The 13,966-nt window shown below is 57.5% G+C and overlaps 2 protein-coding genes and 1 long non-coding RNA gene across 3 annotated transcripts in view; 1 reads left to right on the top strand and 2 right to left on the bottom strand.

Moving 5' to 3' along the window:
- Positions 1-3,115: 3,115 nt before the first annotated feature.
- ZNF414 (zinc finger protein 414) lies at positions 3,116-6,805 on the bottom strand. Its single transcript, XM_027547499.1, has 8 exons — positions 6,670-6,805; positions 5,661-5,973; positions 5,223-5,330; positions 5,003-5,108; positions 4,113-4,459; positions 3,980-4,030; positions 3,390-3,563; positions 3,116-3,295 (listed from the first exon to the last, which is right to left on the bottom strand). Exons 1-8 carry the CDS (start codon positions 6,670-6,672, stop codon positions 3,222-3,224), a joined length of 1,176 nt encoding a protein of 391 aa, XP_027403300.1. The 5' UTR covers positions 6,673-6,805; the 3' UTR covers positions 3,116-3,221.
- Positions 6,806-9,522: 2,717 nt separating this feature from the next.
- On the top strand, positions 9,523-13,367 carry LOC113895819. Its single transcript, XR_003511940.1, has 3 exons — positions 9,523-10,192; positions 10,371-10,475; positions 13,281-13,367. It is a non-coding gene; the product is annotated as an uncharacterized LOC113895819 (long non-coding RNA).
- MYO1F (myosin IF) overlaps positions 10,570-13,966 on the bottom strand; it is a 37,722-nt gene continuing 34,325 nt past the window's right edge. Inside the window, exons 23-28 of the mRNA XM_027547498.1 lie at positions 13,666-13,812; positions 13,326-13,474; positions 12,592-12,675; positions 11,821-12,016; positions 11,571-11,740; positions 10,570-11,032 (exon numbers count right to left, since the gene is read on the bottom strand). Coding sequence (XP_027403299.1) covers positions 10,956-11,032; positions 11,571-11,740; positions 11,821-12,016; positions 12,592-12,675; positions 13,326-13,474; positions 13,666-13,812 — 823 coding nt within the window. The 3' untranslated portion in view covers positions 10,570-10,955. The remainder of the gene's footprint in view (positions 11,033-11,570; positions 11,741-11,820; positions 12,017-12,591; positions 12,676-13,325; positions 13,475-13,665; positions 13,813-13,966) is intronic.

Here is a 13,966-nt window from a genome sequence, read left to right as displayed (position 1 = left end):
CTGAGGCTGAGGATGAAGAGGTCTGTGTCCCAGAGCTGCTGAGCCTGGGAACCTGCAGTCTCTGGCCAACCTGCGCCCTCGGGTAGCTGCACAAGGTGGGTGCCTGCCTGGACACGTGGGCCCCTCATTCATCCTCCCTTCAGATGGACACTCCTGAGCGCCCTCTGCTGGGCGGAGCTAGGGCCCTCAGAGGGACTGCTTTCAGGCATCTTGGAGTTGAGGTGGTGGGGCTGTGGAGGAACCTGTGGAGGCTTTGAGGTCACAGCTTGGTTGGCCAGAGAGAGGCCAGGGGCTGCAGAGGCCCATAAGGCACATTGGGGACATTGGGAGCAGTAAGACTTCCCAAGCGAGCAGACAAAGATTGGACATGAGTTGGGAGGGGATGAGGGTAGGAGGTGGCGCAGTAGTAAAGAATCTGCCTGCCAATGTGGGAGACACAAGAGACGTGGGTTCGACCCCTAGGTTGGGATGATCCCCTGGAGGAGGAAATGGTAACCCATGCCAGTATTCTTGCCTGGAGAATTCCATGGACAGAGGAATCTGGCAGGCTACTGGTTACAGAGTCGGACACCATTGAGTGACTGAACACACATGCACGAGGGTAGGAGGCAGTTTCCAGTGACCCAACTCGCCAGGCCTCAGAGCACTTTCAGCTTGCTCCAGAGGCCAGCGAGGGGCCCGGGGAGCATGGGGACCGTGGACCCACTGTACCCATGGGAGGGGCTGTTGCATCTACGTGGATGATGGAGTTGGGAGGCAGGTACCTGGGCCAACATTTGGCTCTGAGTCTCTCTGGAAAGGTCCTGACACACTAGGAAGTGACACACGGCACGGCCTGGATTCGGGGGTGGCTGAACGAGGGCCTTAGGGTGAAGACTTCTAGGCGCTGGGGGACCCTGGTCCCCTGGAGATGCAGGAAAGGGTGAGCCTCGGGCCATATTCCCAAAGGTGTCTAGGGCCTTGGAGGTGCAGGAAAAGGTGAGAGTGCCTGGGTTTTCTCATCAGTGGTAACTGTGTCCCACTTTTGGGGTCGTGTAGAAATCAGTGTGACTTTGGAACCGAGCCTGGCTAGAGTTGGGCTCAGTCAGCTTACCAGCCTAGCCTCGCCTTCTCTATCTGTACAGTGGGCCCTTGACCCACCTCCTCCCCAGGTTCTTGAGAGGGCCCCAGGCAGCCAGCCACAGGCTTGGTGGCTGGAGGGATGTCAACTGCTGGCCAACGTTTCTCAAGCCCCCTCCCTCTCTCCCCATCCCTCTGTGAATTCTCACAAGAACTCCAAAGGCAGACTGTCATGACACCCACTTTAAGGACTAGAAAAGTGAGATACTTAGAGGGTCGGTCTTGGAGCTTCCTCAGCAGTCCTGTGGTTAGGACTGTGCTCAGTGCAGGGGGCATGGATTTGATCCCTGGTGAGGGAACTAAAGTCCCACATGTTGCATGTCATACCCAAAAGGCTCCCCCAAAAGGCTGAATCTTCCCCAGGGTCACCCAGCTGTGGATCCAAGGCTTCTGGCTGAGAAGTGTGTGTCGGGGGAGCTTATGGGGGTCTGGAGCCCCCAGGGTTCCCTAATGGTCCCACAGCTCGTGTTCAGTGTCAGCTGCCTCAGTAGGGGCCTGGGGGCCTGGAGATGGTGGCAGCGTGGTCACCTGGCCGGAGTTACCTGGGCCTCAGCTGCAACCCCATCAAGAACACTGGAGCCCTGAAGCCCCTTGAGAGCCCGAGGATGGAGGGCAGGCAGTCCGGCTCCTGGATGTCCAGGTGGGATAGGTCCTAAGGGCACTAGATCTCCCTACTGCCCTTCCCAGGAGAAGCAGAAGGGCCTTCGGAACCTGGAAGTGTTCAACTTCGAGGAGACACAGCGGCCACACTAACGGGAGCAGGTGTTTGAGCCGATACCCCAGCTAGGCTTTACCTGGATGGCTTCCATGTTGAGGACCTTGCTTGGCTCTGAGACTGAGAGATGAAGATTCTGAGGAGGACTCGGGGAGGACAGGAAAGGAGAAAAGAGGAAGACAGGAGGCTGCTGCTGGGTGAGGGGTGGGGCCCGGGGACTTCCCCCCAGGGGGTGACCAGTGTCTTGTTGGTGGCAGACAGAGGACAACCCTGATAACGTGGAAGATGGAGGAGGTAAGGGATGAAACGGGGTGGGGTGGGGCTAGGAGTCGCTGGGTTCTTGCTCACAGGATGTCTAGGTTCCCCAGGAGGAAGAGGAGAGGAATGGTGAGTGTGGCCCTGATAGGAAGAGTGGAAGATGTGCAAGATGGGGCCCTGTGGGCTACTAGGAGGACAGGATCTTCATCCAGAGAGCTGAGAGGAGCGATAGGGGTACTAGGCATGGGAAGGGGCACGATTGGAAGAGACTTGTTTCCAGGGGTCTTCAGACTGGATGGAAGTGGGGGCGGGGGGTGGAGGACTGCTTCTGGTGCCCAGGACCAAGCAAGATGAGGTCTGGGCTAGGGGGCCACAGGGCTGGAAGGGAGAAAGATGTAGCAGGTAAAGCCAGGCCCAGAGGGATGGGGCTTCCATACCCTGGAGGTTCGACCCTCAGGGTTCTGGTGACAGCAGCTGTGGGACCAGATTTTGAACCCTGGCCCCCACCTGACTCCCAGGAAGAAAAGGAAGGAGAGAACCTATATGGGGGAGAGGAGGAGGGAGGGAGCCAGGCTCTGGAGGACTGGCCAACACCCAGCCTCATCCTCAGGGCTGGAGATAAAAGGGGAGATGGGCAGCCCACAGTGACAGTCCAGAGGACAGGGAGGGAGAGTGGCTCTGAGGCCTAAGCCCCAGCCTGCCACACAGCGTCCAGCCCGGGTGACCTGGCACCACTTTTGCCAGGACTGCTCTGTCACCTCCCTGAGGGTTGGCACAGGCCTCAGGATCTGGGGGGTTCTGGCTGGGTGCTCCTGGGACTTTTCAAATAAAACTGGCAAGTGCCATCTCATCTGGTTTCTGGAAGTGGTAGGACAGAAGGGAAGGTCACCAACAGCTGTCCCAGGGTTGAGGTGACAGGGGAGGCGGGACACAGGTGGGCAGTGAGGGGGGACCTGCCTCCTCCCAAGGTGGCGGTGCCCCAGGACTGCAGTGGAGGAGCAAGGGACCCAGACACACGGCACATCTACAGCTGGCTCATCTGCCTCTTTTATTGCCCCCCACCCCTGCCATCTCAGGCTTTCCCTAAAACGACACCATTACCCACAGCCCGCTCCCTACGCGGCGGCGTTCAGAGCGGCGAGAAAACAGGACACTCCCCCTCAGACAGCAGCGGCGATGCCTTGGGTGCCAGCGGGGCCGGGTCTGGGTGGCAGAGGAGAGAGCGCCTGAGCCTCAGCCCCGGTCCTCGCCTCAGGACCCCCCACCCTTCCCACCCGCGCGCTCCCCCTGGCCTTACCCGCCGGCGCGTCGGGGCGCGGCTGCCCGGGCGCCGGGGCCGCGGGGCCGCCGGGGCGGTGGTCCTCCAAGTGTAGGGTCATGGCGGGCCGCGAGGCCGTGGAGAAGGCGCACTGCATGCATGAGTAGCGGCCGCGCGTGTGCTCCCACACGATGCGGCTGGGAGCCGCGTGCCCTGCGGGCAGGCAGGACCCGGTCAGCCCCGGCCCTGGGCGAGGGCGGGTCGGACCTTTCCCAGCCTCCCCATCAGCTCCCGGGAGTGGGGGCGTGGGGCGGGGGGCGCTGGCCTGGCCGATCCGTTTCTCCCGATTGTTTCCCCAAGTGTCTGGGGGCACTAAACTTGACTTATCCGCGTCCCCTCCTCCCATCCTCTGAACCCATGTGGGAGGGAAGGGCTCCGGATCCGGGCGCGAGTTTTACACGGAAACGCCGGCGCAGATGAAGGAGCAGGGGCCGCAATTTTAAAGGCAAAATCCTGTATTTCGGGGGAGACATTTCTGGGCACCTGGAAAGGGGGTGGGTATCCCCCAGGTCCCGCCGGGCGCAGGAAAGAAATCCCCTCCACCCTCCCTGGTGGTCACCTGCACGCACCTGAGGGCGCGTCGGAGCCGCCCTGGGGTCTTCGCGGGCTGCCGCCTGCACCTGCGGTCAACGGGCGGGTCAAGGTCAGAAGCCAGAGTGAGCCCAGCCCACCCTGAAGGCGGCCCCGATAGCCCACACTCACCTTGGCTCTTTTTCCAGACGGCGGCGCTGGAGGCAGGAGGCCCCGGAGCGGCGGCCAGAAAGGGGCGCAGGCGTGGGGGACTTAGGCCAAAAGGCGCGGGGTTCAGGTAGGGCAGAAAGGGCCCGGTGGGGGCAGGGGCAGGGGTCGTGAACGGCTCGAGCAGCGGGTACGGCAGGCCAGGCGCCGGCGCAGGGTCGGACTCCGGGGGGCGCTCGGACGCGGGCGACTCCCTGTCCAGGGCCGGGGGTGGCGGCGGCGGGGCTGGGCTCTGCGCATGCTCGGCGCAAACATGCAGATGCTTGAAGAGCGAGCGGTGAGTGCGGAAGCGCAGCAGGCAGTTCTCACACCTGGGGGGCAGCACAGGGCTGGGCTGGGTCTCCCAGGGGACCCAGGGAGGGGCCTATCCGCGGTAACCTGGAGAGCCGCCGCTCCAGGGTGGTCAAGGACCCTGGGCCCAAATAACCTGACTCCCCCACCTGCGGGGGAGGAGTTTGCCCTAAGCGGCCGCCCACAGTGGTCGCGACCCTTCCGGACTTCTCCAGGTCGGAACCCTGGGAAGAGGAAGGAAGTCTCAATTTTGACTTAGGTTATCAGTTTTCCTCTTGGGAAGTAGAGGACTGGGCGGAGTCGTGCCATGTATGTCCCCCTCTACACACATACTCCCTCCCAAGCCCCGCCCTCGGGGTCCCTGGAATTGGCTCTAGGGACCAGTCTCTTCTGGGCAGGTAAGGGCAAGGCTGGCCCTAGATCACGTCCTCTTCCTGATTCAACCCCCTCGGAAAAGGAAGGGAGAAAAGCCAGGACCCCAGGTAGTAGCTGTCAAAATCGGTGGTCAGGGGGAGCTGCCTGGTCCCCCACACCAGCAGAGGTCACGGTGGACCAGGTCTCACTTGAAGTAGCGGTTGGGTTTGTAGTGCAGCTTGCCGTGGGCCACCAGTTCCTGCATGTTGGGGAAGGTCTCGGTGCAGCTCAGGGCGGAACAGCGGAAGAGCTTGCCTGGCGGCACAGGGATGAATGACAGAGGAGTGGAGTTGGGTGGCCAGGATTGGCCGGGAGGCTCGGCCCGCCTCCCACCCTAACCTGCCTCCCCACCATCTACCCTGGCCCTACCTTCCAGGGACTGTGTGGGTGGGCAGTGGGTACGCAGATGCTGTGCCAGGTCTCGAACGCTGGGGAAACTGAGGCAGCAGCCTGGGCTGGAGCACGGTATCTGCTTCCCTGAAGGATGCACAGAAGCAGGGGGAGGGTCACCATCCCTTCGTCATCCACGTTGTCCAGGGCTCTGCCCCAGAGAGGCATTTATGGGGCTGCAACTACCCTGCAACTACTAACTATGGTTTCTTACTGAGGCCTTTACCTTCTGCCTCCCCCACCAGAAAATAGCGGCTGAGTTTCCCTGGCTCTTCGTTGGAACCACAGCCTGGCACACAATGGGGCTCAGCAAGTGGTGATTCCCTCTAGGTGGGCCCCCAGTCTGGAGATACTCAGTAGTCTGCATTTCTATTGTTCCAGGCCTGTGATCCCCCAGAAGGTCCCATCACGTGTCACCTGGTGGTGGGCGTCGTCTGGGAGGCCGCAGGTCCTCACTGGTCCCGGAGACAGTGCTGGTTGGGCCAAGGGTGTGTCCAGGTCCGGAATGGCCACTGTCTGGGGCTGGGGAGGCACCCTGCTGGGTCCCTCCGGTGGGCCCTCCACGTTCCCACACTGGGGGTGTGGTTGCCCGGTCAGGGCCCGGCTCCTCCTCCATAGAAGAGGATTTGTCTATAGCAGCCAGAACTGGGGACACCCCCTTGTCGGTCTCACTGGAGCTGGGCTCTGCAGTAGCCGGCATGTCCAGGCTGGGCCCCGAGGGTTCCTCATTCTGGTGGAAGGAAGAGGTGGGGAGAACCCCCTGGGCCCAGGTCTGCCTGTGCCAGCTAGAGGAATCCCTTCACCCCTCCATAACCATTGGGTGTTTCTGAAACAGCGAATGCCCCGGAGACATCACCCAGTCGGCCCCCATCATAAGGAGAGGCAGTGGGTGAGGGGGTTGAACGTCTGCCTCCAGTGTCCCCGTCCTTTGGAAGAGAGTTGGGAGGTGTGCCAAATGTAGAAGGGGGTACCTTTCCAGGAAGCCCCTATATGAAATAAGCATGCTCTGATCCTAACTTGGAAAGCTGAGGGGCCCCTCCACTACAAGGCTGGGGCGTGGCCCAGAGGGAGTGGGCGGTGCAAAGGCGGGGCTCTGAACAGGGCGCGGCTAGGAAGATTCTGGAGGGCCAGAAGTGGCCAAGTGGGTGTTTGAGAACGGAGATATAGCTACCAGAGGGGTTCGAGCTGTGCAGGCGAACTGGAGGTGTTGGGACCCCAAACATATAAAGACCAGGGGGCGGTGCCTGAGCCCTGTAGGCGTGGCCCAGTCGAAGCCAGGACCGGAAGTAGGGGGTAGGGTGCTCCCTGAGTGACAGCGGCGGGCGACTGCCCGGATGTGGAGGCGGGGTCGGCAGGAGGCTTAGAAGGCCGCTCCCCGCCAGTCCCTGCTTGTTCGCCGCGTCCGCATCCCCGGTGTCGCGCTCACCATCCTCAGCTTGGTTCAGCCTCTTGTTCCCGCGGCTTCAGCGGCTCCAACTAAGGCTGCGGCGACTCCTTCGGTGGCCGCGGGCTCGCGCTCACGTCGGCGCCATTTTTTCGGCTCCTAGGTCTCGCGAGAACGGGGGCGGGGTACGCGCACTGTGCTCAGCCAGGAGGCGGGGCCTGAGATCCAGGATTCTCCCGAACCGCTATGCCCAGAGGGAGAAGGCAATGGCACCCCACTCCAGTACTCTTGCCTGGAAAATCCCATGGATGGAGGAACCTGGTAGGCTGCAGTCCATGGGGTCGTGAAGAGTCGGACACGACTGAGCGACTTCACTTTCACTTTTCACTTTCATGCATAGGAGAAGGAAATGGCAACCCACTCCAGTGTTCTTGCCTGGAGAATCCCAGGGACTGGGGAGCCTGGTGGGCTGCCGTCTCTGGGGTCGCACAGAGTCGGACACGACTGAAGCGACTTAGCAGCAGCAGCAGCAGCTATGCCCAGAAAATGTGTGCAGGGATCTAGGATTAAAATTTTCCCGGGCCTTTGTGTTCTCCTGTGCAAAATGAGCATCTTCATTTTCTCCCGTCCCGTCACCATATCTCGAAGGAGGATAAACAGCAGTTCTCAAGTTTTGAGAAGGTCATGTTTAGAGGGCTGCGTCTTTGGAGGGAAATTGCCACAGACTTCAACATTTTCAATGCACTTAGTCCGGAAGTTGGACTGGATCTGTTGAGATAGCCAAGGGCGGGAAACAAGTTCACTATCCTTCCTCAGGACACCCGGAACGTGCGTAGCCTAAAGATGGAGCAGTGTGTGTTTTCAGGAGGATAGGTGGAGAGCCCTGGCATGAAATGAGTCACCTATCCAACTTACGTTCCTTGAGTGCCTACTTTGTGCTAGGCTCTGGGGATCCAGAGATGAACAGGACAGGCCAACATTCCTGCTCTCAGGGGGCACTCAAGTTTTAAAATGGGGAAACAGACAATGAATCAACAAATGCGGGAAATGATCTTATGGTTATATTAAGTGCCATAAAGGAAAAAGGGCTTCCCAGGTGGCGCTAGTGGTAAAGAACCCGCCTGTCAATGCTGAGATGTAAGAGACGCTGGTTTGATCCCCTGGCCAGGAAGATCCCCTGGAGGAGGAAATGGCAACCCGCTCCAGTATTCTTGCTGGGGAGAATCCCATGGACAGAGGAGCCTAGCAGGCTACAGTCCATGGGGTTGCAGAGAGTCACTGGTGACTGACTGGCTGAGCACAATAGAGGGGGGAAAAAAGCCCAGAAGGATGTGATGGTCATGGGCCAGGGAAGTTTCTCTGTGAGATGACTTCTGAGCTGTTGCCTGATTGTCAGAAGGGAGTTACCCAATGGAAGTTCAGGCGGCCACATCGCTGTGGGAAGAAAGAATAGCTGGTGCAAGTGGCCTGAGTTGGGGAGGGACAAGCTTATCTTTTTCAAGAAACAGTGAAGTGATCAGCTCACTGCTGGAGCCAGGTGGAGGCAGGGAGTGAATATCAGAAGGTAGACATGGTTCAAGAAAGGTCATTCAGGGACCTAGTAAACCGTGGAAAGAGAGGTGTGTGGTCTCTATTCTAGCTGATGAATTTTTAGCAGGGGGAGGTACACCATCTGATTGCTGGGTGTCCTTTGGAGGATGCATCATTGTTGGGACAGTAAAGTGGATCTTTGCTGTAAGATCTCTGGAATACATTATTCAAGCATTTGAGAGTTCTAGGCAAGTGTTGGCTTTATATACAATGTATTTCCGTCTATGTACATAAGATGTGCGTGTGAGCGCTTAGTGGCTCAGTCATGTCCAACTCTTTTCGACCCCATGGACTGTAGCCTGCCAGACTCCTCTGACCATGGAATTTTGCAGGCCAGGATGCTGGAGGGGGTTGCCATTTTCTACTCCGTTAATATGTACCTATCTGCTTTTATATGCCAAGAATATCATTGGGAGGAGACATCAACAAACTAGGGTGGAGGGGGAACAGACAGGAATTTTGCAGTGAGAGGGAAGACAGATTTTTCACACTTTTGGGCTGTCTGAATTTTAAAAAACAATTTTCTTTTGATTATCATTAATATGGTTAAAAACTCATTAAAAAATCCTTTTTAGGAAGGGTGGAGGTGTGTGTGTGTGCATGTGTGCGTGTGTGCGTGTGCAGGGGAGGTTGGTGCAATCTGGGCAAGGGTGGAGTGAGGTCTCAGAAAGGACAGAGAACCAAGAAAGGGAGAGGAGGGGCCCGATTTAAGAAACTTTGTAACAGAGTCAACAGGATGTTGCTGAATGGGCGGGGCTGAGATGATTGAGGTTTGCAGTCTGAAGATGCTATAACCTAGATATGAGATGCTGTCTGCTAGAAGATGTCAAACCTACTCTCCTCTTCATCCCCAGTGAATAGCCCTACTTCCTGAAAACGTGGTGATGGTTATTGCAGTAGGGCCTCAGGGCTATACCCCTTACTGGGAAGAGGGGCAGCCTGCATGGTGAGTTCTAAGGCAGAGAGGAGACAGAAGCCTTCATTCCCCTTCAATACCAGGAAATGCCCAACTGATGGTGTTGTGGCTCACACAGTCCTCCCACAGTCTGTCCCCCAATCTAACTGTTGCTGAGAGACAGGCACAGTGGTAGCTGGGCAGTGGAGGGGCAAAAATCATAGATGGAGGGAACCAGGGACATTCAAGAGATTGTAAAGTGTGAAAGTGAAAGTCACTCAGTCGTGCCTGACTCTTTGCGACCCCGTGGACTATAGCCCATCAGCCTCCTCTGTCCATGGGTTTCTCCAGGTAAGAATACTGGAATGGGTTGCCATTCCCTTCTACAAGGGTTCTTCCTGACCCCGGGATCAAACTTGGGTCTCCTGCATTGCAAGCAGATTCTTTACTGTCTGAGCCACCAGGGAAGCCCCCAGTTCAAGAGACAGGTTAAATGTTTGTGTAATGATAGACTAATAACAGGGCTGTTGAGGCACAATTGCACAATTGGGATTTTTTTTTTTCTCCAGCCACACTCAGCTTTCCAGGTAGATCTGGATCCTGAAGAAGGCTCTTCTGACCAGTTTTTCTTCGATACCTATCTCCCATCCTCCAGGTGGGTAGGTGTCTTCCATCTGGAGTCCTTCCGTTACAGCGTAGATCACTCTGTGTAGTATTCACCATCAAGATCTGTTGACCCTTTCATCCTTCTTGGCTCCTCCAGCAACGCCTACACTCTCTCTGCACTCCTGTCCCCTGCTCTAGCCCCAGTCCCTTCTCTGGCTCAGTCCTGACCTCACTTATCTGGTTCCATCTCTCCCAGACGGACTGCTCTTTGTGGAGCTGAGCACAGAGGGGGTGTTCATCCTTAGGCTCAGATCCAAGGATTCACCTGCATGGATGGGGAGGTTTGAAAGGCTCAGACTCCAGCACTGGTTTTGGGACAGCTGGAAGGGGTGGACAGGTAGCCAGGCCGACCCCTCCTTCACCATGACATAAGTGCAGAAAGCCCTCAAATGTCAGAACCGGTCCATACTCCAGGTGAGTGACAGCTAAGGAAAGAGACGTGGGGTGGGGGCAGGGTCCAGGGATGACTCTGAGTGGATTATGGGGGGGACATGTGGGACCTGCCTCCTTCCTCAGGGTCCCAGCTGGGTTTGGTATTGGGGAGGTGTGTAGATTCAAAAGCTGACAGGGCCCACCAGAACATTTTCTGCAGGAGAGCTGGCATGAAGCTTCTGGAAGCCAGCAAGTGAGACAAACTCAAGCTTTGTGAGGGACGGGAGTGTATCCGAGTTCAAGACTTGGCTCTGTGGAATCTTAGGTGAGTGACTAAACCTCCCTGAGCCTCCATTTTTCCATCTGTAAGACGGGGTTGTTTGCTGATCCTACCTAACAGAGTTATGAGAAGGCAGTCCTTGTTGGTACTCAGTAAGTTAATTCATATTTTCATTCAGCAAACATTTATGAGAGGAGGGAAGTCAAGCTTGTCAAGGTCCCCCCAAATGTGCTTGGCTCTTTGCCCCTGGGACACAGCTCATATCCTACTCACAAGGCAGCTGTGAGGTAGGTCGTGTTAGCCCTGTTTCACACAGGAGGAAACAGGTGTGACTTGCGGGAGGCCAGGGTCCAGGGCGGGGGGACAGGGGCTCCAGTGGTGACCCCTAGACCCAGGGCCTGGGTTAGGCCGGGCTGGAGGTCACAGAACTGGACCTTCTGGCCAATGTAGCCGAGGGAAACGAGACCCATGTTGCAGGATCCAGGTAGGCAGGTGGGAGGGCAGGGTCCCAGGCCCCTGCCCCACTCAGATCTTCTCCACATAGTTTCCGGGGAAGAGGCCCTCCTGGCCATGCAGCCGGCCTTTCCACCAACCTGACGAATCTGTGGGAGAGGAGAAGATATAATCCCATGCCCAGCTCGCCCCAGAGAAAGCCTTCATGCTGGCTCTGTGTCTGTCTTGTCTCCACTGGCCCAGCATAGGGCAGAGACTGTCTTCTCTAAGACAGAAAGAAGGGATGGAGCTGCACGTGCGTTTGCCTTGCCCCTGGCTCACACTTTCATTTTTCTAGACCATCCACTGGTGCTACTCCCTCATCCTTCTCATATAGGTCCATCCCCATGATCCCCACGGGGGACCCAGGAATAACTCCTAAGATATTCCCCACCCACCTGCAGAGGGTGCTGTTGAAGCTCCTCTAGGTGCAACCTAGGGGCAAAGTAGGAGGTGGCCTGGGCCATCCAGACAAGGCCCATTTCCAACTCATAAGGTAGGTCTGTTAGTGGCCCTAGTGCTTGACAGGTGGGGAAAATGAGGCTGGGGTTTTGGGTGTGATACAGTCAGGCCAGGCTCCCAGGGTTGCTTAGGAGGTGACCTCCAGACCTTGGAGATGTCCTTCTGTTTCTGCCCTGGCACACACACCTTCCATAAGGATCTCGATGACCTCGTTCACATTGAAGCTCAGCTCATCCACGTCTTGGCCGACATACTGATACAGTGCCCGGCACCTGGGGCCATGGATCCGTGGCTGGGGCTTAGGTCGGCCTACACCAGGCACAGGTCGCTGTCCCACGCTGCGCTTCCTCTGCATGCTGTGGGCACATGAGGGCATTCATCACAGCCCCAGATACTCCCCATCCCATTCCTGGGGCTGTCCTTCCACACCACCTACCCAGCCACGCCCTGGTCAGGCACATTGAGGAATTCTGTGTTGTGCTCCGAGGGGGGCCGTGCCCGTGGGCGTCTGCTGGCCCCCAAGGCTGAGGACGGAGGGCCCCGTGGTGGCCGCTGGGAGCCCCCTCCAGATGTGATCTCCATGGGCAAGGGGCCCCTTCTGGCAGAGGGAGGCACCCCATTGCGGTCCAGGCCTGCAGCAAGAGTAAGGATGGGAGCATTTGTCAGGGTGATGCTAGCAGGATTTGAGGAGGACTTAGCTCCAAGTTCCCTGAGGGAAGAGGCAGCTACTCTCAACCCTGTATGATAAGGACTGGCCTGGAGAAAGAGACCCTGGGGTTAGGAAGGCATAGATTGACACTCTGCCAGGGGTAAGATTTTCCCCCACCTACTTCTGTAGAAGGGCTTTTGTGGGTGGGTCTTAGGATGAATAGGAGTTCATATGGAATAGGAGTTTGGGAGACAGGCAGAGCAAACAGCTCAAGCAAAGGCCTGGAGGGAAGACAAAATTTGGTAAATTGGCAAAATAAGATGTAGCTTGCATGACAGGAGTTTAAGATGGCAGGAGAGAAGAGGTCAGTGGTTAGCTGGGGTCAGAATCTGAAGGGTTTTTGAATACCAAACTATGCTTAGCCTTTATTCTATGGGAGATGGGGACTATAGAGAGTTCTGGACAAGAAAGAAGAGAGTGGTCCACTGTTTGTAAGATCCCGTTGACAGGAGGTCTGTCTTAGGCAAGGAAGACATTTAGTGGCGGGTGTCTCTTCACCTCTGGGGGGCCCAGGAGCTGCCCGGGTAGCAGTCTGGCCTGGCCTTCTAGATTTTCCCTGGGCCATCCCCTTCCGTGTAGGCTCTGAAAGGGAAAGGAGAAAAGATATAGGGATTTGAGTGGTGGCCACACTAGATTCTTGGCCCCACCCCCAAGTCCGGTTTACTCCGGGCCCCGCCCCCTAACTCACTGGCTCTCTCATCAGGACAGAGCCCCTTAATTACTGGAATACTGATTGAGGGAGTGAAAGTCGCTCAGTCGTCTCCGACTCTTTGCGACCCCGTAGACTATACAGTCCATGGAATTCTCCAGGGCAGAATACTGGAGTGGGTAGCCTTTCCCTTCTCCAGGGGATCTTCCCAACCCAGGGATCGAACCCAGGTCTCCCTCATTGCAGGCGGATTCTTTACCAGCTGAGCTATCTGGGAAGCCCCAATAATTGGCTCCGCCTCCCCAGGACCCACCCCTCGTTGGCTTTTGGGACCGCCCTCTCCAAAGATCTTCCCATTCAGCAACTGACACACGTGTCTACTCTATGGCCACGCCCCTCCATAGTTCTCGCTCACTTATTGGTCACCTCTCTAGCCCTGCCCTCTTCGTGGCCTCGTCCATTACCCACTTTTGACCTCCCTCACTGGCTCCGCCCCACGGTTTTGATTGGTCCCTGTCTCTGATCCCACCCCCTACAGGGCCAGCCTCTTGTGCTCCAATCTCCTGGTTCTGCGCAGACTCACTGGAGCTTTTGGGCAGTCCGTCACCCACGCTGACTGTGAGGGCCTTGCCGCTAGCCTTGAGCACCGCCACGTCGCCGGAACCACGCGAGAAAGTGACGCTTCGGGTGCCACCTCCGCCCCAGCCCTCCTTCTTCACCCGGAACTGTAGTCTGTGAGGAGAGGAGGAAGCTGTGGTTTTCCCCACCCGCCAAGCAGGGGTCACCTCCTCATCCCATCCTTGCGGACCCGGGCTGAGATGGGAGGGGACAAGGCAAGGGCGCATATCGGTCAGTCTGGGAAGAGGGAGAGGGGGCGTTGTGCCAAGCCAAGCCAGAGGATGGTACGGAGGTGGGGGTCGTACGTGTCGCTGAAGGTGAGGGCCAGGGGCCTCCGCACCGCCTCCTCGAAGCGCTTGCACAGGAGGCTGACGAACTCAGTCTTGAAGATGCTTTCCAAGAAACTGTCGGCCGCGTCTTCTTGGAGGATGAAGAAGTCATCCTGCCGCGTGCTGGGGGAGGGGCGGGAGGAAAAGCAGGTGAGAGTGACAGGTGAGGCTGGCAGAAGGGCTGATATTTGAGATGCAACAGGGGAGGGGCAAATGAGGGGTGACACAGATGGGGGCAAACGGGAGAGGTGGCAAGGAGCTAGAAAAGGTGGTAATA

The sequence above is a fragment of the Bos indicus x Bos taurus genome, chromosome 7 (assembly GCF_003369695.1).
Source record: "Bos indicus x Bos taurus breed Angus x Brahman F1 hybrid chromosome 7, Bos_hybrid_MaternalHap_v2.0, whole genome shotgun sequence".
NCBI lineage: Eukaryota > Metazoa > Chordata > Mammalia > Artiodactyla > Bovidae > Bos > Bos indicus x Bos taurus.
The sequence above is the reverse complement of the archived record's forward strand: the minus strand, read 5'-3'. Positions and strand labels throughout refer to the sequence as shown.

Excerpts from the sequence above, each read along its gene's own strand:
- ZNF414 (XM_027547499.1), bottom strand. Across the intron at positions 4,460-5,002 it reads AAACCCAACCGCTACTTCAA|GTGTGAGAACTGCCTGCTGC; the intron begins GTGAGACCTGGT and ends GCTGCCCCCCAG. Across the intron at positions 4,031-4,112 it reads CGTCTGGAAAAAGAGCCAAG|GTGCAGGCGGCAGCCCGCGA; the intron begins GTGAGTGTGGGC and ends CGTTGACCGCAG.